At 42.9% G+C, this 23,982-nt stretch overlaps 1 protein-coding gene across 1 annotated transcript; it reads left to right on the top strand.

Moving 5' to 3' along the window:
- The first annotated feature begins 578 nt into the window (after positions 1-578).
- dkk2 (dickkopf WNT signaling pathway inhibitor 2) lies at positions 579-11,190 on the top strand. Its single transcript, XM_076148045.1, has 4 exons — positions 579-1,281; positions 9,020-9,170; positions 9,593-9,724; positions 10,898-11,190. Exons 1-4 carry the CDS (start codon positions 1,075-1,077, stop codon positions 11,146-11,148), a joined length of 741 nt encoding a protein of 246 aa, XP_076004160.1. The 5' UTR covers positions 579-1,074; the 3' UTR covers positions 11,149-11,190.
- The last annotated feature ends 12,792 nt before the right edge of the window (positions 11,191-23,982 follow it).

Genomic DNA, 23,982 nt, shown 5'->3' with positions numbered 1-23,982 from the left:
TTACCGTGTGTTTGTGGCCTGTCCTGTATGTGCATTACACCTTATACCTGCATGTGCACTGAATTACTTCATTGTCCCTGTGGATGTGTTATCTAACAAACATGAATACAACTTTGGAATCAGACAAAGGAGCCTGTATATCACTGATATCACTAACTGTATCACCTGTGGTATTCCCTGCATCATGAGGTATTCCTTTCCCACTGAGGAAAACAATGGTTATCTGATTGTTTTGTATTTTAAGTTATTCCCGGCATTCTGCTTAACACACTAGAGACAAAGACAACACAATTTCAGTTGAAGTATGACATAATGTAGCGTTTTGTCTAGTAAGATCAGTTGAAAGTTCATATTTTTGATTTATACACACACAGATTCCACTCTTTCCTCAAAATACAACAATCAGGATTTAGTATCTTAACCTGCGATTCCTTTAATTTGCTATCCGGGGCTCAACTGCGTGGTAGTAAAGAGGGTCAAGCGCCCAGTTAAAACACACACAGTGTATAATTTTATAGGTTTTTTTCCCCAACGGGGCTCCTGGTGCCGGTGTGGAGACGACAATGCGCAGGCAGCAGTGCCGCACACAGATCAGTTTCATTCTTTGTCAGTTGTGAATAGGGGCGGAGGAAGCAAACCCATTAGAATCCTATAAAAAGAAAGTATCCCAGATCATAAAACACCCGGGCAGCAGGACTAAGTGCTCACTCACAGCCAGAGACAGAGAGGAAGTCTCCTGTCAGGTTTCTCTCTCTCCCTCTCTCTAACTCTCTTTCTCTCTCTCTCTCTAACTCTCTCTCTCTCTCTCCCTCATCAACAGCTCTCAGCTCCGTGTTCCGAGCAAAGAAGCTGTTCTGTAAATGGAACTGACTCGGGTGAATAGCTGATTTGTAGCGCGATTGGCTACTACTGTGATCCAGACGGGCAGACTGAACGCATGGACAGTACGAGAGCGCACAGTGCTGCTGCTCAGACACAAGCTTCACCTCTCTGCGGCGCGTAAAGGTCCGCGCTATCTTCTTTTTTTTTTACCTTTTTCTTTTTTTTTGGCCTTTCAGTATTTGCTTTTCAAGGATGCTGCTCTTAAATTGGAATAGATGCTGCGTTTTGCTCTTTCTTGCCGCTGCTGTGTTGAGGATGGGGACGTCCCAGGTATCAGAGACGCGCCCAAAAGCGAACTCCATCAAGCCGGCGCTGCTGGAGGAGACGCCGACGCCTGCCACCAACCGCACCGCGCCGCTCCACAGCGACATCACCAAGAAATATAACCTCCTCACACAGGTAACCTCAACCACCCCGCTGTCTGGGGACGTAGCTACACATGGATGCGCCTATCGTTGAATTACGCACAGTCCTAAAAAGCGTCGTTTCCTGTGTGTGTATATAGGGAGCTTGTGCGTAATTTAAGGTAAAGGCTATTTGTTATGAATAATCAGTAAAGTGACAAACGCCCTCAGCTGTTTTGACCCGCTGTGTAGACACGGAGACGCGTTTACGTGCGTAATTGCGGGGTATCGTCTCCCAAATGTGTAGGATCCTGAGGTGAGCGCGTAAAGGAGCCAGCCCTGTGCCATATAAAAGCGCGATCTCACGTGTGAATCGTTATTGGAAAGTGCCCGGATTGGACCTCTCATAAAACCCTAATTGCCTCTCAGACCTGACGCCACATTACGGTTCCAGCGCACTTCCACACTAAATCATTAATGCCAAGAGAAATGTGAGAAAAAGTTAACACTTGGGGTAATTTTCTGTCTGGTTCTTAGTGTCATTAAAGCAACCCAGACGCTTGCTGGGATTATGAGATTCTTACTGTGGGGCCTCTGAGGGATTCTCTTACCGACCACTTAATACCCACTCAAAGACTTATCAATTCCTGCTGTTTCCACAAAGTGCGGTGTTACTGTCGTTTGGCTGCATGTGCAGGGTGAACAAAGTGATAGAGATTTGGCACTTTTCTTTCTGCCAAACATAAAAAGTTGTGAACATTACGAGTCATTGTTATAAGGTGAAAAGGAGAGTGATGGTGTATTTATTGCTCGGCCTGGCAAAAGTCCTCAAAAACAAATGGTTTCTACAGAAGTGGGTGTTCTGCCGTAACTGCCGTATCTTTTTGGCAGTTCTGATTTTGGCGAATCAACACTAGGGTGATGTCAGTCAAACAAGTAAACAAACGTGCCCCCACATGGAGACCACCGCTGAGTGTAAGTGTTTATGAAGTTAGTAGAATCCAGAGCCTGTCTGTGTGGAGCTGGGACCTGGCCTGGTGGCTCCTTACGCTTTGAGCAGCAGATGGCACTGCCACATCTCCATCACAGATCCACACACACACACATACACGGACGCACGCACACACACACACACACACGAGAGAGAGATACACACGCTGCAACCAGGATCTGCAACCTTCTTACTTTTAATCACATTCATTTAATCAGTTCTGGGCTTTGCGGTCTAAAATGAAAGCTAACCTAATGCTTACATTCCGCCCCTACAGCTGTCTGTGCATTCCCACATTCAGTGATTAGTGTTGGACATGTCTTAAGTGTCTATAGCTGAGAGCAGCGCTGTGACATCCAGCTCAAACAGGATCAAATTATGGAAAAGCCACTTTTTCTCCTCTGCTGAGATGGAGATCCAACCTCAAACGACTCTGCCAGACCTCAATTTGAACGCCTGCTTACATCCCTGCCATTCCAATAATGTGGAGTGGTTTGGAAGAGTGGACTGAGGGGAAACAATATGTGTGTGCAGAGACCACCACACTGTTATAAAATTAAAATGTCATGGGGCATGGTGTAGCATGTCCAAATGAAGATGGCTAATCGTATTTATGGCAGGGAGGTTAGGTGTGTGTGTGCATGCATGCGTGCGTGCGTGCGTGTGCGTGCGTGCGTGCGCGTGCGTGCGTGTGTTACAGCTGCCAGAAGGTTTTCCAGAGTTGTAAAATAGCAGCCGCAGCTCAACCTTAGCCAGATACGCGGCTTGATCCTGGCAGGCAAACCATATGACCTTCTGCATCTGATCATACAGTGGCCATTTATGTGCAGAATAAATCAAAAATAACAAGTCTGCTCTCTTCAGGAGGCTGTAAGGGCAAAGTGTGGCAAAGATGTCTAACCGCCGCAGAAGACAACCATCATACTTACAGTTATGATACAACCAATTCCCTTATAATGTTGTTATTGTTTCTATAAGACCCCGACACGTTTTTCACAGTTGTCTGCTTTTGTGAAGTTGATTCGTGCCGATTCAGACTCGGGTGGAAATTTGGAATATGACCGTGCATAAACTCAGATTTATTTTCTGGCACCTATATTAAGGGAAACAGTATAGTTTTATAGTTGCGTTGTCATAATGCTGAGTGTGTTAAACTTAAAGTTTTGTAGGTGCAGTGGATTTCAGTTGTAAGTCGTCGTACTCTTATCTTCTTCATCCTCATCCTCATTCCTCAAGTGTAGACTAGGTTTTTCCAGTGCGTCAAGCAGCTTATTGGGAGCATGAGGAGCGCTCCGTAGTGCAGGAAACGTGGAAGATCACGAGCTCCCGATAAACCAATCAACTGATCTCGTTTTATTTTTCAACTGCGTCAGATTGCTGAGGCCGAGTCGAGCCATCGCAGCAGGAAACACGGGTGTAGTTTGGTGTTTTATCCATCAGATTGGAAGCGTTAGTGGAAGCCTTTGCTATAGGAAGCATTTGACAGCCTGATGTGCTTTTATGTCCTTAAGCTGCTGACAAAGTTTGGCGATAAAAGCCGCATTAAATTACAAACCAACCAGCGTCGGGGGGGTTTGGCTCCTCTCCGCGTTTCAGTCATTCCAGTTTGGGGCAAACTGTCGAGGAGCGTTTTCCCCCCCTTTTGTCTCGCCCGTTCACATCAGCCTGACTAGAATAAAACCGACAAAACCAGAAAAAAAAAGCCTCTGAGACCTGGACAGCTCGTGCTCGTGGGTGGCACTGGTTCCTTGGAAGGGAACCAAGAGAAATGGATAGCATGGGCAGGCAGTAACCTCTGAACCCACAAGGGAACCGACAGTGTGGCGGCATTCACTCAGAACGTGTCTGTAACTCATCAGCCGCCGGTCAGTCAAGCTTAACTAGTTGCTTTGTTTAAATTCAACACAGAGATTATTTTTAACAAGCGATGTCTGAAGGCTCTGCCCATTAAAATACGGCCACATCTCTTTTTTTTTCATTCCTGTCTGCTTCTTCTCGTAACCAAAAATGACTGTTTGGTGATGGTAATGAGCTGAGAGAGAGGGAAGGAAGGCAGCCGGAGGTGTGACTGCTTGTTAGCGCTCAGCTCCGCTCACTCCGGGCGGAGGTTTCCCACCCTGTGGCCGTTCCAGTGCTGCGGGTCCCTCGGGTGCTGTGAGGGTTCCTGAACCTGGAGCCATTAGGACCACAGCTCAGGTCCTTGACTGTGGTGGGGACTTGTTAATGAGGAGAGGAGACCCGAGCTCGTCTCATTCCTCACACACACCACTCCTAACACATTTCCTCTTTCCTTTGAAAATCCCCTAAAAGTTGGAGGTGCAAGATTTTCCCTCCCCATGTGAACAAGCGCCATTCTATTTATGGAAACACTGGAATTTGAAATGGAGATACAACGTTTTCCATCGTAAACTGGTCCTATTAGAAAATGTCCGGAATGTTTGTGCTTTTTTCCCCCTTACATTTATGTGTGTGTAAAGGAGTAAAGTCTCTCTTCTCTTTTTCTCCTCAGTGTTTTTTCATAATCAATCTGCAAAGTAACCACTAACTACTGTCAGATTAATGGAACAGAATTAAGGCCAAAAATACCTTAAATGTACTTTTTTCTGAAGTACAGTGAGTAAATGTAGTTACTTTCACCCTGTGATGACTGTGTTTCAGCCAGCCAAAGAATAGGATCAGCAGAGAATATATACTTAACTTAAGGTCTCAGTTTTGGAGACTTGGGATTGTAGCGCTCAAAGGGACGCACGCATAAACACATGTGTTTTGAGTGATGAAAGACGCCAAGTTGTGTTTGAAGGAACGCTTTTTACATATGACTTGGGCACGGCCATCCCTATGTTATCTGATACGGCCTGTCTGTGCTTTCAGGCCATATGAAGTTTGTTTATTCGGTGACATAGTTTATTTGACTCCGTAAGGCCTCTGCCACTCATTAACACCATTCACAGTTTCAGGTTACCGGCTTGATCTCCCAAGGTCAAGTGCAATCACGACATAAACTCAAGAAATGCATGCGTGTACTCTCTCTCCATCTCTCCCCATGTGTCTCTGTGTGTGTGTGTGTGTGTGTGTGTGTGTGTGTGTGTGTGTGTGTGTGTGTGTGTGTGTGTGTGTGTGAGACAGAGATAGAGAGTGTCGGATTTTTTTGTTAAGAAAAACATCCAAAAAAACTTTATTTAAGCTTTATTGTGGTTTACAGTCTCAATAAGCGTAGTTGTGAGGAGAACAACACTGGCAGCACAGCTTCTATACACTGATCTATTTCAGTTCTCCTTTGTTGTAGCAGCTCGCGACTTTAAATCCAACTTCACATAAACTGAGCAGACACTAACTGTGTTATTTCTGTGCATGATGCTGCAGTTACATCAAATTATATCCATGCTTTGGAACGACTCCACAGACGTAAATAAGGGAAGCACAGAGCAGAGGGTGGAAGGTTCAAAGCCCCGTATATCCTGCAGTAAATCCCTTGTAGATTGTTGCTCCCGTACATTTTGAGGTTCCTCTTCAAAGCCGCGGCACTTTACCAGCACGAGAGCAGCACGAGACAGAGCTGGAGGCTTCCCTTGTGGCTCAGCGTCTGTCTCGGCCTTTATCGTCTCTCCGGCATACCGAGACGGGCTGCAGAGTGCACGGCGCTAAACCCACTTCCTCTGCAGGATACAAAGCTGTGCCTTTTATGTGAGAACATCGTCTGGGGGGAGAAATAAGGGAGGAACAGGGGAAAAAGACGCGACTAAAGTGGGCTGAAGGCGTAAGATAAACGAGATGCATCCAAATGAAACGCCGTCCCTCAGAAGTTGTGAAGGAGGCATTTTAAAACAAGGCGAGATAAGATGAGATGATCGGACGTGATTTGAGGTCAGGCGCGTATCTTTGGGTTTCAAAGGGTTGTCTCGCGTTTTGAGCCGTGATGGAAGAGGTGATGCCCGTTCTTCTTCTTCTCCTCGTACGCATCACGCGCAGTAATCAATCCAAGCCTGCCGGCCAGGAGGACAGATAGGAATCAGCGCAGGTAGAATGAGGCACTCTGCTGCACGTGGTCGCGGCCATTTGTCTTCATATTTAGATAACAGCACATTTTTCACGTCACTGAAAAACTCCCGCTGCACTTTCTTGGACCTCTCCTCTGAGTTTTTGTGATTTGGTCCTGCATATTTTCTTTCCTCGGCTGTGGTTACGCTAATGGATCGTGTCAATGTACATGTTATTCTAAATGGGTAATTGACAGAGAAACAGAAAGGCTTTGCTTTAAAATAAGGACTTGGAAATGATTTGTTATATTATAAGAAGATTTATCACTGTGATATTAATTAAGGAATTTATTGGAAAAAAAGTCAAGGTTTGGTCACTTTCACCGACACATTAACTGTGTGTAGTACGGCGACCTGTCATGATGATGGATGTGCGTTCGCTTCAGTATTCCTTCCCTCGGCTGTATCATTGCCTCCACGTGTTCACTGAGAGAAAGTCTGAATGGTTTACAATGTTGTTCACATTCTTAAAATCAACCGTATCAAATAACATATAATGTCCTGAGAAATTGATGTAGAGTAGATTTAAACATGTGGTGCACATTCGTGTTTGGAATGATGCCTGTTTCGGTGTAGGAGAGACCCTCACAGCTGAGCCTATATAACCTAGATGGAGTTTGCTGTTTACGGAGACCTGTAATGATTTCAGTCTGATTTAAAGTTAGTTTATGTTAATTGTCCCGTGTTTGTCGGTGGTAAGCCACGCTTAATGGGATGTGTCAGTGCAGTGCCAGCTAAATGTGCTTGTGGCGCTGGCGGTGGTGTGCCAGCGTAACACGTTGTTGTAATGTCAGTCTGACCCCGGACATGGTTTACATTGGCAGGTTCCTCCGTTTCCCCATTTCAGTGATGCAGATTAAATAGGTAGCTGTAGGATTAGTAAACACATCCTGAAGTCAACGTCAACGCATGGAAACCAGATTGAGATATCCGTGGCGGATGTGGAGCCGATCCACAGCGTCGAGTTGTCTCTCTCTCTTGAAGAGTTTGTCTGATTCCTAATCAATTTACGTCGAGCTCCTTTGCTCCTGATCCAAGTCTAACAGTGACAAGACTTCCATGTGTTAAGAATTAGACGATGACAACAGTTCCAGCTGAAGTTGTTATAGAAAATGAGACCTGGGGTTGATTGGATGGTAGATGCTGTTTGTAAGAGGGCGCTTTGTCTCTACTTGGTCACCTCAGTCCATTGGTTGAACATGAGACAACTGAGAACTGTGTTTCTACTAAAGTATGAGGCATCCATTCAACGGTTCCAAAGATCTGTGGCTTATCGAGTGTAATCAGGATGTTCAATCAGGAAACAAATGTTGCTGTTCAGATGTTCTTTTCAGATGTCATTGTGTGATGTGAGCATAAACCAAATGCCAGTGAGCTTTATTTTGAGGCATTTAGGGAAGAAATCTTGCAAAATCACGCAATCAGTCCTTGTTCCTAGATGTCATTAGGGGTTAATTGTTTTTAATATTTACGGACAAAACTTGGCAAAGTGATGCTTTTGAGGCGTTGACGTAGAAAGACTTCCAGGTCTTTGGTCACGCTGCTTTGCTTGAGGGTTGAATTTTCCACGACTCATTTGACCCGAAAAAGGACCAGTGATCAATCATCTTACACAAGCTCAAATGGACCCATCTATTAGAAATAACATGAAATCATCAGCATGGCAAGAATCTCACTATGAAGTCATAAATTGAATCCTGTAGAATCCTCTTCATCGTTGAGCGTTTGCTGGTAAAAATGTCCAAACCAGTGCCTTCTAAAAATCTGTTTCTTTTTGATTGAAACATTAAACATGTCAGACTCTATATTGGGTTCTTGCAAATCCGTGAATCATCTCAGTTGCATCTAGCAGAGCGCAGACGTGGAGGCGAGATGGTGCAAATGTGGAACAGGGGCGAATGAGAAGAAACACATTTGGAGGTGTTGTGCATGGATGAATTATCAGTTTTCCCGAGAAAAAACGTTGAATAAAGTTAGGGTGGGAGCCACTAACAGCTAAGGCGTCAGATAGCCTGACACTGCCTGGTCCTCGAAGAAGATCGGCCATTTAAAGGAACATTTTTGGTGACATCAGCTGATCAGAAAATGGCATTGAACTTCAGCCAGTGTGATCGCCACCATCCAGTCGGTCTCTGGTGGAAGTGGCCCCCCAGTCGATGTGTGCCGATGCATGACTCTATACTGGATGACAGTCATCCACACTGCAGTCACATGTGTACGTAGTTAGAATGTAAAAACACTGAATATAAAAACACTGGATCTTATTTTAATTCCGCCTCAAGGAAAGATCCCAAGGTCAAACAAACTGCATAATTCACAAATGGTGTATACAAGGGTTTGACCTGTACATGCTTGTAAACAGTGGGTGAGATTTGCAACAGTAAATCACCTCATCCTGGACTTTAATGGGCTTTAAAGCTACGGTACGTAACTTTTTAAAAACACTTACACCAAATATCCAAAGCTTTAAGTCTTCCCCAAGAAATACCACCATTTGCCACTAGGGGAAGTGTTGTGTCAGCTGTCAATCATGGTTTAATGGTTGGAGGTAGTTTTCTTGACGCTACAGCCAATTTACACGTCTTGCGTCCACGTGGCGTGAATTCCTTCCCCCCCTGTTTCCACTACGTCTCTACTGTGCATCACACATACTTACATGCATTTTGTTTGCGCTATTGAATCTGATACCATTACAAATATGCAAATTTCGTGGCTTTTTCTCCCCTCCACAAACTCTGAGTAAAGGCATGTTTTTCTTTCAACAGGCGTATCCATGCAGCAGTGACAAGGAGTGCAGTGTGGGCAGCTACTGCCACAGCCCGCAGCAGGCGCCGTCTCGCTGCCTCACCTGCCGCAGGAGGAAGAAGCGCTGCCACAGAGACGCCATGTGTTGCCCCGGGAACCGCTGCAGCAATTGTACGTAGCTGATACACCAACACACATACACACAAGCACACACACACACGCACACAAAGTTAGTTGGCATTTGCTGTATATTGTGACTGCGTGGTTCGATTCAGCCCTTTGATTTCCTGTCATGTACACATATGCGGGAAATAAAAAACAGTTTTAGGTCGCCCAGCAAATTATTCTGCAGGATTGAGCCCAGAGATTTAGTGAAGCAGCCAATACGCTGAAATGATTTTGAACACATGCTTTCAGACAGACCTGAGGCAGACAGACAGTACCCAGATAGCTGAAACATATTAGAAGTTGAAGTCTGAATTGCATGAGGCTGTTAGCGATCTCGAGCTATAGATGTTAATTATGTGCTTTGGGTTGCTTTTTTTCCGCGACATTTGACCTCAACATACTTCTTCTTCTCGCTCCATCTGCAGATATTTGCATCGCCGTTTCAGAGAGCATCCCCTCGCCTCACATCTCGGCTTTAGACGAACATAACAAGCTCTCCACCAAGGACCACACCTGGAGGAAGACTGGGAAAGCGCACGCTAAGCATTCTCTCAAAGGTAGGATGTGACGGCGATACCCAGTCGTGTCCGCCGGCACCGCCAACGCCTCACTTCCTCTTTGCCAAACCCCGGTCTGAATCTCTCTTTCTGTCTGTCTGTTCTCGGCTGTCTGCGTCGTGTCCCGCAGAGTTTGGCGGGTGACGCCAGCTGACTGTGTTGATAATTACCCCTCTGCTCGTATGTCAGCGTCTCTGGGCGTAAAAGCGCGGCGCAGGGAGCCGAGCAGAAAACCACAATGCGCCCGCTGTTTCTGCACCTCCATGCCACCATACAAACACTTTTATTGACAGCACACGTTGTACGATACACAAGTGGAAAACCACAGAATGTAGGTTTTGGCATGATTACTCCTAATAACTCACTGAGCCCCCCTGCTTAGCGTCGGTGTCACCTGATTTGGCCTCATGTAAGGGCCTATCCATAAAGCCGAGCCTTTAATGAGACGCTTAAATGAGTCGGGGCTGTAAATGCGGCCTTAAGACTGTAAAAGCTGCCGTGCTAATACCAGTGTGAAAACAGCAACATTACTCTAAGTAGCTACGATTTAAGTCAGTAAAGTTATTTTAAGCAAAGGTCGTTTACTTTTATTTGAAAAATGACTCGCTCTCACGCCTCAACACTTTTATAATATTAGAAAGAGAATCAGTGGCTTTAAGGCTGCAAGCAGGAGGGGAATATATGGAAATAAAATCAAATGTATGGTTTTGTCAGGTGTGCAGGATCACTGGAGGTCATTCAATCGTCTTTCACAAAAAAAATCAGGACTAATTTACATCTCCAGTATTCTAAATATACTCTACATGTGGCAGAGTTCCATCCTCCTACCAAGAATATCAGCTTCCAACCAAGCAGGAAGATATGGGTTAATATACCGGGAAGTTGTTTGCTTGAATTATGTTTAGGAGCTTGTATATTTGCCTGTCAGCATTTTGGTAAGAAAGAAAGAGTTCATATGGAAGACATAAGAGCGTAATGAGTGTTGATTTTACATTTCCTTTCCTCCGGTGCACTGAGGCAAACTAAACTCTGTTCCAAGTCTACGTTTGTATCCCTAAAAAGTTAAATAAGGTACCAAACGGTGCAAATCTGGGCTTGCTGGAAACGTCCCTGTGCTGCCGCATGTTATAAGCGATGAAGTCCTCTGATCCTCTCCCTCCTCTTCCCTCATAGGACACGAAGGCGACCCTTGCCTGCGTTCGTCAGACTGCTCTGAGGGCTACTGCTGCGCCCGCCACTTCTGGACCAAGATCTGCAAGCCGGTGCTGAGGCAGGGGGAGGTGTGCACCAAGCAGAGGAAGAAGGGCTCTCACGGCTTGGAGATCTTCCAGCGCTGCGACTGTGCCAAGGGCCTCGCCTGCAAGGTGTGGAAAGACGCTACCTCCTCCTCCAAATCCAGGCTGCACATGTGCCAGAAGATCTGAAGTGGAGGCAGCTGCCCGTCGGCGCGGAGGCCTTTTGTCTCCGTCTGCCAGGGGTGGGTGGGTGGGCGGGTGGGGGGGGGACGTTTTTTAAAGGATGAGTTGTGGCCGTACTGAAAAAGGAGTAAAGAGACAGAGACTAACAAGAGACAGAGCGGACTGTGCGGGTTCAAGCTCGCTACTCAGAAAGCGAAAGATGGAATGGGAATGCTTTAATGTGTTTGCTGTGAGTGGTCTGTCCCTGCACACACCTACACATACGCTCTCTCTCTCTCTCTCTCACACCACACACAAACACACACACACACATACACATCACACACCTCACGCCAATAAGCTCACCCGCTCACAGACTTTCATTTTCTCGCAGCATTCAGGAAGCCGCAGAGTCAGACAGGATGGATGCTGCGGCGGTTGTGGATGTTTTTCAGATGACAGTTCCTGACACACGGTCTTCCAATAACCCTCATCTTATGAATATAGCCAGTAGGGCAGATACCGTATTTACACAGAAGCCATAATATTACAAAACACTACACTCTGCAAACTAATGATCCGTCGTTGTCTTTGTTTCATCGCTAAGTTTGGTAGTTTGGGGTTTTTAGGGATTGTCGGCATGCACACATCCCGTTCTCCATATCATACTGGTCTTTTATGGAACACATTGGAACAAGAGCTTGACACATATAACGTAACTCTGCAATTTCAATCCGACACTTAATGAGGTTCTTTCATACCAAAGAAAGGCAGAACATTTAGAAGCATCCGGTGAGGTACGTTGGAACGGTCAATCCTCGTACCCAATCTGTACCCACAAGAGGAGAGATAAAGTATTTGCTCCGTTTGATCCGTCAGTTACAGCCGCAGTCCATTGTGATCAAACCGTTTGCATTGAGGCGCTGCTCTTTGCAGGCTTCCTGGCGCCCATTCTGATAGCGAGCTGAGAATGACGCTGCTTTTAAGCTCACAAGAACGCGACTCCAGGACACAATGGAAGCGCGATTCTATTCATTTCTACTGCATGAATGGAGAGGTGAGGGGATTGATTAGAAATGCAAAAAAACTCTCAATACACCATTGTTTTCTGCCGTTTAAATCAGCATTTTGTTGACGCTGCACGGCCCCGTTTATGTGTCTCTCTTTTTTTACAGATGACTGCATACTTTCTTCTGGTGATACTGTGCCGTTTTTTTTTTGCTGTACTGGATTTGGAACAATGCGTCCCTTTCAGTAACACTTCAACCACACACGTCAATCCAATATCACACTCGCCTCCTTTTTACTTTCATGTTTTTAGAGCATCAAGTACACATTTTTGTAACCATTTAAGAAATATCAATAAGCTCTTATATTGTAAATAGATTGGAAACAATGAAAATGTATTTAAGAATCAATGTATATCATGTACATATAATAGAAATATGAGTGCTTAAATGTTGCAGCAAAGTTATTTAGGTGAGAAGAGTATACGGATGACATAGGATGAGCCCAGTCGGATAGATTCAAAATAAGGTAGTTGAAGTGATCCAGGTGTGGCGTGTAGGCGAGGGGAGTGACATGATTACGTAGCTTTGACACGGTGTTACAGACTGGAACATGTCCATAAAACAAAGGCAAGCACATTCATTTCCCAAGTAGTTTGTGTAAATGGTGTGTAAATGGTGAATTATACCCAACTCAATATTGTTTGTGTGAATACTTTACGCTGATTTGTGTATTTACAATGATGAATGAATAAAAGAATGTATTTTGTATCATTGCTTACACAGGCCTTATTATTTACTGGTGCATTCGGTCCGATCTGATGCTGAATTGATGCTACAAATAGCGCAGAGCCCTTTTATCTTAACTAAAACAATACCCTTAAAGAATTGCACTGGGCCACTGAGCGTAAAAAAAAAGTTTGACTGTTTGTGCTGTTGTGAGTTACCACGGTAACTGAGCAGATAATCCAAATCAAGATAATTTGGAATGTGTTTTGAGGATTTTCTGATAAAAGACATCCTTGGATAATTTGCAGGTCATGAAAACAAATGTGACTTTGTTTCATATTTTTCATGTGTGTGCAAATGTAAAAGTCTTTATGTAAGCATCACAGGCTGATGCACTACAGATGGACAGGATTATCTGGAAATGTATTTCATCCCACACATACAGTGACAAATGCCGGGGATACTTTTGATTCTTATTTCTCTTTTATTGCGTTCTTATAACTACAATCGTGATTACATTGAAATGGTGGCACTCCTAATGACATCATTCAAAGCATCGCTGTGCTCACCACTTCACACAATCCCACAACATGTGCTGAAATCTCTCCAATGGGCCACTTTATAAACAAAGCTTTACAATTTTAGAACATTATGCTACAACTTTACTGGGTCTAGTTGGACTGTTCCCATGAGAGCAACACATTTTTTCTATCATCTCTAACAGGAGACATGCAATTTGCGCCACCATCACATGCATCATCATTGTGGCACTGCTGTTGTTCTATTTAACATGCTTTTAGTGTCTTCAAAGTACATTTTATGTATTGGCCAGAGCTTGACAAGTACTTTTGCATTTCAGCCAAAACTTTTTTATAACTGAGCCCCTCTACCACAAATGATACACATGCTAAATAAGATTAAAGCGGATGAAAAGTGTTTCAGCAGCTGGGTCAGTATTTACAAATGAAGCATGTGGCTATTTTTGCTTTTCCTCCTTTGTTGTATGAAACAGAGGATGTATGAGCCTGATTTGGAGCCAGAATGACCCTCAGAATTCTACCATGTTGCAATATACAGTACACAACACGGTATTATTCATGCTTTACAAGTGTTGTGCTGTAAATCCCCTTGGTTATGGTGTCGCAAAGCAAAAACAGAGTAAAAGCACCCACATTGCATGCATCATATCATATTAACACTGAATGAAATGATTCTTACTACATTCACATGCATGCTGTGCTTAGCTTTTGTCTGTAATGCGGCTGAGGTAAAGGTAATGATGTTTACATGAATGGAATTACAAAGATTCTGCAGGCCCACAAAAGTAACTATGACAGGTGAGCCTCATTATAAGATTGTAAGTCATTTACATGCTTGATTAAACGGATTTACAATCACATAATCATGCTTTTACTTTGGTAGTAAAGATGTTGATTTATGCCATTTTGATCTGAGGGTGTTTATAATATTAAAATAACAATATATAAACATTATATAATATATGGTATTACAATATGATATATAAAATATACATATGAGACTATAAATAATAGAATATAAAGATATAAACTATGCTTTTATCCCTTTTATGGTGTCTGTGCAAACATTCTAACTGAAAAAATATGGATGAATACACGGCAAGGAGACCTGAGAGAGGAGACCGCAAACCTTTTAGGTGTTTGTTATTATCACTTGAGTCTTTATTCTGTTTACAGACCGTATACTGCCACTATACATCTACAGTAAGCAACAGTGTATCTCTTCTATCCTATCTCCAAAAGCACCATTATGTTAAGAATATGTAGCATTTTCCTTTGCAGTATCGTCCATATCCATGTCCTTTATTAGAATATCAGCTGGGTCTCATTTGTTGTCTCCTTTTTCAGTCCTTTTGGGTAAAAAAAATAATGAAATAACATTTTCCTTTAGTCATTTAGGAAAATTCCAACAGTGACCTCTTATGTAAATGTAAATGTGTTCACCAGATGTTTAATGATTTTTATTTGAAAAAAGGTGTGAAACTAAATGAAAGCTATCTTTCTTCCTCTTTGTGCCTCTTCTTCGGCTTTGATATTATTATATGAACAGTTCTACTCATGAGAGGAGCAGCTCCATTTGACAGAGATGATTACAGCCAATTTTAAAATATTGCCCTTGGTTTAGTAACTCCCCAATTAATGGTGGAGAGAGACACAATAAATCCTTTTCACACATTCCAAGATGGTAAAAAGCAGAATCCCACAGTAATTATTCATCACCAAACGCTACAGTTTACTACCTTGTGTTTCCAATCAGAGAAGTGTCCAGTCACTTTCTTTCACATGTGCTTTTCATTGAAAATAACGACTCTGCTCTACCTATGTTTGGATAAGGTTTCTATTTGAGGAAATATTGGCTGCATTTGACCGGTTATCTCCACACACACTGGAAAGAGCACATGGAGGGTGACTGGAGACTTCAGGTCTCCATGGAAAGAAGCGTTAGATACCGAAAAAGCGCTTTTCTCGGGTGCCAGGCCACCCACAGGCTCTGGCCTCTGGACCAAAAACCTACTAATGAGAGAGTGACTGTCACTTTCCAGAATGTGTCAGCAGAAAATACAAATGAAGGACTTCACACAGGCAGGTTGACTGTCTGTTAAGCTGCCAGCTAAACAAACAGGCTGAGTGATTCATTGGAAGGCTTTGATTTGGTGCCCATGTTGGCACTGTTTAAATCACTTAATAAATGTAGTTTGGGTTTACGTGGCTCAGTATCATTTTCTGTGGCAGAAACGTCAAATCTTCTCGAGCCAGCAGAAGGCCTGAGTTGCTTGAGTTCAGATGGTTCGCTAACATCTGCGCCCGATGCGATGGCGAATGCGTCAGCTGATGAGAATGATGCCTGTGATGACAGCGGTGATGACGACAGATGATGATGACGCCGCAAAAATGGCTTTTATTTTTCTCGTGCTTTTATCTTTGCTTTCTGAACAAAAACATTTCTAATCCCGAGCAAAGCCAGAATAATAGAAAAAGGATTTATTACCACTGAAATCATATGTGGATAAATTGACATGAGCTCCTTAAACCATATCAGTCACGGTTTCTGACCACAGAGGCCATATGTGTGGATACTTGGAGACATCTTTCCCTTTGGCGCTGAGTCCGTACATTATAAACAATCAATCTTCATCTTTTATCTTGGGAACTAAAATCCAGTGTCTAATATTATTCTTGGATTATGAGAAAATGTCAGTGGAATCCTCTTCTGTCAGGATGATTGAACACATATGCATATTTAACAAGTACATCCAGCGTCACACCCATGTATGAAACAACATTTCTGCAGAAGAATAACTGGGATGTTATGTTTTTAACTGTGTTGTCGGTGGGCTTTTGAGCAGGAGAACTTAAAAAAATAAAAATATGAATTTTGGTCGGGAAATCTTTAAAAACAAAACAGTTAATTTCAAGTATTAATATTATAGTATTTCTTTGGACCAGTTTGTTATTTCAACAAAACCATTTTCCGTGCTTATTTTGGCCTTGGTGGAGGTATAGCGTTAGGACACAGTATAAAATGCCACAATGTTTCCTGACAGTAATTCAAATAAAGTACAGAACAGATTTTGGCAAAGAAATGTAACTGTTTTCCTGCCGTTTTTGCTTTTTATATGGAAATGTAAAAGCCCTCAGCACCTTTTGGGTCCACATTCGTTTTTCCAAAAAATTCCAAGGCCTCCAGATAGAACATTATTTACTGAAGGCTATTCTGAATAAATAGATAATGAAATGATTAGCCAAAACTTTATCAGACTTGACTCCTCTGCCGGGAGGCGTCTTCTTCTAAGCCTACCGTGTAAATCTGAAATCTGCTTCTTTGATTGTAGATATCACTACACTGGCAAAGTTGAGATTTTATCATTGCCTCAAGGTTCACGGTTATTATTTTCCATGACCTCCCTTGCAGCAGCGTATTCAAGCATACGGTCCAAGGAAAGAATCATTTCAACCGAGGTTATCCAAATAGATGAGGCCTCGCTGCCAACTTTCAGTCCCTGGACGCGTGCCTGCTCAGCCCCTGCTTATTGTCAGCGCTCAGTATCTCTGCTCCACTCTTATTAAACAGCTGCATTAGCCTGTAATGGAAATAGCACAGTGTGTGTATTAGTGCTCCGCTGCCTCAGGGGGATGCCATCAGAAGTGTCACTTTGAGAAATGTCATGACAGATTAAGTGCGATTGATGATTGCGTCTCTTGTGAAAACAGGAAGAGTTGCTCGTGTCTGCAATGTGGACACATCGTCAGCTTTAAGTTTCAGAGTTGAAATTTCATTACTCCCACTGTGACTTTAGCCTTTGACTGGTGAAAGACGTTTTCTCCTCGCATCATCCATGAGAATAACGGTGTTATGTAAGGAATAACTCCCCTACATGCAAGTTTACAGTATGAGCTACACCAGCGTTCAAAAGTTAGACTTAGAAAAGTTTTATTTGATTTAATTTTTTTCCCCAGTAACAGAATTTCCATAGAGTCTGCAGAAATCATCAGAACACTGGAGGTACACGTAACCACAGTTTGAGAACCTCAGCTTTAATTTGAATTAGTTCTTTTGTCTGTACCTATCAAGGCAACACATATAAAGAAAGATGAACACAGAGAGAACAAACAACTCTAAGATCGGCACAAGCACTTGAGAACAAAGGTTACCTGAGCAAAGCTTTTTGTTCCATGCAAAGTAAAACCATGTTATCCTGATTTCATGCTGGTTTACAGGCCTCTGAATAAACTGATTTACTGCCCACACATTACGTTTAACCTTTCATATAAACGTAGCGAGCGTGCATCATGTCAGCTTTGGGATCCATGGATGATTTATGTTTCCATAAATCAAATAATTTAAATTTGGAAATTTAGAAACACGTGTTCACTGAGCTGTGGCAACAAAGCAAACATATTTGTGCTGGACTGCTTTAACTTCCCTGGAATTGATTGGGGAGAAAACACAATACAACCCCCCCCCCCCCCCCCCCCCCCCTTTCCTCCATCTGTCTATTAAATCACTACATGAGCAGGTAGTGGACAACCGGGTGGTATTTCATGACTTACTGCAAAAGGCACTAAAGCACCAGAGCTGTTAAAAAAGGAGCACAAACAGATTTCATGTCAGGAAAACTTTAGCGAGACATGATGAGCATCAAAGAGGCCGTTTGATTTATTAAACCCACTGCTCAATTCAGCCGAGGAATCAAACATATCTGAGTCAGCCCAGGATTATGTCAGATGTTGTTCATCATATGAAGAAGGCTCCAGTCATCTGCAATCACTTCCTCATTGTGTTTTTCTGCAGAAGAAGAATGGTGTGTATGAGTGCTTGATTAAAGAAATGACAGTGACAGTATGAGTCTTTTCAGCAGCACATTTGGACGTTCCAGGATTTGCTGCATGGCTCTCCGCTTTCATGTCATCTGGTGTACAGGGATTAGATAGAAAGACGTTAATCCGCCATCAAAAGGAATTTAGTGGTAAAGTAAACAGTTTCATTGCTACAATATAAGCTACACAACAATGTTTTCAGCTGCTCTTTCTTGATTTAAACGTTCATCACATATTTGTTGGTGAGTTTCCACTCAGCCGTTTGCATTTGTCTTGACCACTGTCCCTCCTTGTTGATGTGGTTTGTCTGATTTTGGCATATTTCAGATTATTGCCGTCGACATATTAGATAATTTAGCATTTTTTCTTTCTTACTGGTGCATTTAGGATTGTTAAACACATGATTTGGCCTCTTTGGAGGTCTGTTTGTTGTCTCATGTGGACCTCATTTATGGCAAGTTAATGTTTTCGGTTGTCTCTGCGTGTGTGTGTTTGTGTGTGTGTGTGCGTGTGTGTGTGTGTGTGTGTGTGTGTGTGTGTGTGTGTGTGTGTGTGTGTGTGTGTGTGTGTGTGTGTGTGTGTGTGTGTGAGTCTGTCAGCAGGATATCGCAAAACGTAAATACATTGATTAGAGTAGATTGACAGATTTCAATGGAATTTAGTGGGCAGATTGGATATGAATTGATCCATTTTTGGTAGCGATCTCCCCCTGATACTGCCATTGAAATACTCACATTTACAATTTGCTCTATTACTTTTTCCTTCGTATCCACATCTATTCATACAAGCCATGGTCTAAACTTCATCACTGAGAGACGGAGTCATAACTGGATGACAACCAGGCCTTGGCAGAGGTATGTGTTTTAATTACCTCACCTACAGGCTGTGTATGCATCAGTTAGAAGCCGGACACACTGAGCTGCTGGAGCGTTAGTCTCCAAACAAGACAATTTTTCTATTATTGGTAAGATGAGCTGGAGGGAGGAAGGAATGCTCCCTTATGCGCCAAACCCCATAGCATTTCCCCTCTGCCCATGTTGTCTGTATTTATATTTATTCATTTTTCTGTTTTTCTACTTATGAAGTTTAGATGTATTTTTATAAAACCGGGCAGGGAAACTGAGGACACTTTAGGAAACACTGAAGAGGCAAAGGGAACAAAAACACATGCTGCACCGCCACAGAGCTTTGTCCGTATTCTCCTGGAATGTCTCAGATGGAACGCTCCTATATGGACATTAAGCAGGTCGTCCAAGTAATAGATCCAATTACTTCATGCACAAGTTACCAATCAGACAACATGTGCTCAAACAATTTTTGTTTTGCAAGGCCTCACATCTGCATACCACCTTAAGTTTATGATCTCTGATGGATGATGTCTATATACAGCTATGTATACGTCTGCAGGGTTTTGTAGCTAATGTGGTTTCATTTTGTTTATACATTGATTGTCCAAAGTATTTCATGTCGTATCGCTGCTTGAGTCTGTTATTGTATGACAGTTCGCTGCGTAAATAACAAACAAAATCTTCAGCAGCAGATGTGATGTGCTGGAGAGTTTGTTTCTGAATGGGATGTATTTCTCCTCCTGACAGCTCCTCCATCATTATATTAACAACATTTGCACCTGCTGATGTTCATCTCACACACACGCCAGCGGTCATGACTCTTTTCTCACTGTTTCAGTGTCGGAACATCTGGTTTGGCTACGTCAAGCTTCACCTGTGCCAAACTGAGTGGAGTGTTAAAACGAATGTCAGCCTCAGAGTGGACTCGCAGTTTGTTAGTGTACACACTTTTGTTTTGCACAGAGGCCATTAAGACATCAGCCAAATTAAAGAATGAGGATATTATGAAAGAAAGGCCACCCGGGATCAGATCTGAACACGGAAAAGGCCAGACAACAGAGAATACTTGACATTTTTGTTTGATTTTGTTACAACATAATTAACATTAGAGCTAGTATTTTGCATTGGGAATGATCGTTTGATGCCTGTTGTCCGTTAGTAATCATGCTTCATTTTCGTGCCAAACCTATGTTTATGCATGACCAATAGAGTTTCTGTTATATTTCAAACTAGAAATGCTACACCCACATAACTGCTTTGATAGCAGGATGCAAGTTCTAATCATGTTCATTGTAATCATTGTAATCTTCTAACTTCCTCATCACACATGTGCCTTTGACCAATAGGGAAAGAAATCAACAGCTACCATGTAGAACCGGTGTAATAAACAAAGATGTTACTTTAAACATTAACTTCCTGATCCATTGCAGCTAAACTGAAACAAGAACAGTGTGGATGAGATGATGTAAACATTAGAGAATATTCAGCATTTACTGGGATCATGCCAGTGAGGGAAGAATTTGGAGAAGAAATGTAGCAATTTCCAAGGTTGTTATGATTTAAACTCTTTAAAGTCTACACACACTGACACTGTGAGAAGATGCATACACAACGACGAAAGGACCAGGGCAGGCACGGGATTCGACCCCCAGACCTTGTTCGAAGGCAACGTGCCACCTAGTGGACAGTTCCATCATGAATATTCATGAGATGCTATGTATATACAGTGTATTTACAATATGTTCAATCATTTCACCCATTATCACCAATATAGAAATTATTATCATACTTATTATTCTTAATATTCTTATTAATAATAATTATTATAGCTGTTTCATGTCATGGAAGAATTGGGATAAAATTTTGACCTGGTCTGATTTACTTGCTCTTATCAAGAGTCCAAAATGCATGTGTGTGTGTGTGTGTGTGTGTGTGTGTGTGTGTGTGTGTGTGTGTGTGTGTATTTGGGTGAGATATACTAGTCAAAACTGTCATCTTGGTAAAAAAGAGAACACACAGCGTATCCACTGTCAGACTGAATCTTTGCATCTGTGCAGAGAACAAGTTTTGCTGTTTGGAGATCATACTCATGAGAAAGGTCAAGATGAATTTAGCTCCAACTAAAAGCAGAGTTCAGTGCCTGAAATGGATAAGAGGTCAATAAACTAGTGCTATGCTCTTGAGTGTAACATGTGAATGTGTTTAGTGAGGAATGCAGGATATGCCATGTAAGATTCACAGCGCCGCTTTGATCAGCGCTCACTCTGATTTACTGAGCCAGGATCGAAGATTTGTGTGCGGTTTTATTGGCCAGGGTAAATCGAGAAGCGCAGACACCGAGTTCAAAGGCTTTTTTTCTGTGTAGGTGAGGAAGATGTCTCCTTTCACGGTCAGATAAGTAAATGTGTATGTGTTTATGTGTGTGTGGCAGACGGTGGCCATGTACTTATGCACAGAACAAGTTTGTTGATGTCAACCTGCTTCAATTTGTCTTTGTTGTGTTTATTCCTTATCACATCTGCAGAATGAAAAGTTCCAACATGCTGGACTCTGTGTCAAATTTGCGGTGTAAATAATTGGAGACAGCCATCCTTTATTATAATGGGTCATTTATACGCAGGGGGGTGATGACGGCCTGTGTTTCCATTGTGTTCGACGTCTTCAGTTCTTTTTGGACATTGACTGTGACTAACTGCAAACAAACACAGCCTGTGTTTATTTTGTCACGGCCTCTTACATGTCAAGAGTAATGAGAAGTTTTTCAAGTTTTTGGGGTGAGTTGTTACTATGATTGTTTCGCTGCTCGGCCGTTGCGACCTTAGGGGAGTGATTACACTGCCTGGATTTTAAATATTTCTTTAAATGGTATTAGGATGATTCAATACTAACAAACGGAAAGAACGTGGATTGTTGTATCGACCTAACATGGTCTTGATTTGTCTCAGAAAGCTAAGCCTCTCAAAACCCTTTTCCCTTTTCCCTTCTGCACATAAATCAGTCACTCTTGTCTGCAACAACCCGAAAAATTGTGTGAAATATGAATTGAGAAAACCCAGCAGGACCCTTGGTTTTGGATTGGATTCCGCAAAGGGGGACGTCTGAAAAACAAGCCTACAACTGATTAGGTCTAACCTTAACCCCTGAACCTACAGCCTTCTTCACCCAAACAGCGATGAGGAAAAGTGAGCCAGTACTTAAACAAGTGCTTGGACACGCTTGACTACATTACTATGAGTGTAATATTCACACGGTCCCTTGCAGAGCGTCCAGCATTGACGGCAGAGTGACACGTACGAACAACTCTAATATAAAAGGGGATTTTGTCATTACAGGGTATCTGGTTGTGCTGCTCTCTTCAGTTCAGCCTCTACAGATAACATTTCAAAGTGTAATGAGGGACAGTTGTTACATTTAGCTTTTGATGATACTTGCCACAGTGGTATTCCAATGCCATCGACGTTGCTGTACACTTACCTGTGAACGTTTAATATTTATCTCTATCCGTTGTTGTTAACAGATAAGGGCTCTTGCACTCGCCACGATCACAGCAGGAGATCCATTTGTCAAACAGGCAAACCTGATACCAGGCATCATTGTGTTGCTTTCAACAGCTCCAAACGGTGACACTGCCCCTCCTACTCCCAGGAGACGAGCTTTAACCCCCACCCCATCCCCATCTCACTGTCATCCCTCATCTCTAAAAGGCGGCTTTGTCACAACGTCTCACTTTGGCAGTTTAACTTGATAGTTACCATTGAGTGCTTGTGGGTGGCAAAGGGTACAATTTCCTCTGGCTACATAATAAACTCCAACAATTACTGGAACCTTCCCATGGTGGATCCACAGATCCGCTCTCTATTCTCCCATCCTTCCGTCCGTGCTCTCTCGATTCACTGTCCGCCATCCATCTTTCTATTATTCAGTCCCGCCCGCCATCGCTCTTTCTTCCCCTCCCACCGCTACTTTAGTGGAATATTCCAAGCAGCTGAAGACTCCGCGGCAAGCAGCAGCCAATAAGCAATCAAGACAATCAAACAAACACGTGCAGCATTTCATGGAAACTCATTGTTGCTATCAGCTGCCCAGACTTTTGCAACATGCCGTCTAGGCCAAATTTACCTGATTGAGCGGACCCCCTTTACCATCCAGCCTCATAATGTTGTTTTCTGCTGCGGAAATTAGACACAGTTCAGGTCAGAATGTTGCTGAAATTGTGTCTGAATCTACAGACTGAACTGAACTGCAGTCGCTGAAGTCACTCAAATCTGTGTGTCTCATTTATGCCCGATCATGTGTTTCTGCTAAATGAGAGAAACGAAAGCCAAGCCGTGTCTTTTTGCTCGTCGGCTCCAAAGGCCACCCAGGTGTTCACCGCGTCTGTATTCCATTTGGGTTCGTGCACCGTCACAAATCAAGCCTAGACGTTTTAAAATGCTGGTGTGTGGGTGTTTGTGTGAGAGGATGTGACAGGTCATGCACGACAGGGTGGACAAAATAACAGGAATGCAGAGCGATAAAATGCAACTCAATATTGCAAGCCCTGAAAGAAATGCCTACTTTGTGAAGCTGAGGACTGAGCTAGTGAAGTTTCTTTTTGTCTTCGTGTCATGCATTCAAAACCAGCCAACACAGATCAGAATAAACCAGATTGAGAATACAGCACCTTGTTTTCCCGCTGATACTGCGGTAATAGAACAAGAGTGGTGCACACCTGTACCAAAACAGGTGCACAGAGAACAAAGGATGAATCGAGAAAGGAAAGAACAGCTCTTGTACACTGATAACACTTATGGTCTGTGTACTGAAAGTCCCGACAAAGGCTGCAAGACTGAAGCTGAGCTGTTTCCTCTCTGGATTCACATTATACCACAAACAGTGCAAAAAAATAAGCAAGAAATACACATTTTTACATGTCAAGCT

This window comes from Genypterus blacodes, unplaced genomic scaffold (assembly GCF_046128005.1).
Source record: "Genypterus blacodes isolate CSIRO-AG114 ecotype Tasmania unplaced genomic scaffold, CSIRO-AGI_Gbla_v1 ptg000039l_1, whole genome shotgun sequence".
Taxonomy (NCBI): domain Eukaryota; kingdom Metazoa; phylum Chordata; class Actinopteri; order Ophidiiformes; family Ophidiidae; genus Genypterus; species Genypterus blacodes.
The sequence above is the reverse complement of the archived record's forward strand: the minus strand, read 5'-3'. Positions and strand labels throughout refer to the sequence as shown.

Excerpts from the sequence above, each read along its gene's own strand:
- dkk2 (XM_076148045.1), top strand. The coding sequence starts at position 1,075 with ATGCTGCTCTTAAATTGGAATAGATGCTGCGTTTTGCTCTTTCTTGCC. Across the intron at positions 9,171-9,592 it reads CGGGAACCGCTGCAGCAATT|ATATTTGCATCGCCGTTTCA; the intron begins GTACGTAGCTGA and ends CTCCATCTGCAG. Across the intron at positions 9,725-10,897 it reads CGCTAAGCATTCTCTCAAAG|GACACGAAGGCGACCCTTGC; the intron begins GTAGGATGTGAC and ends CTTCCCTCATAG.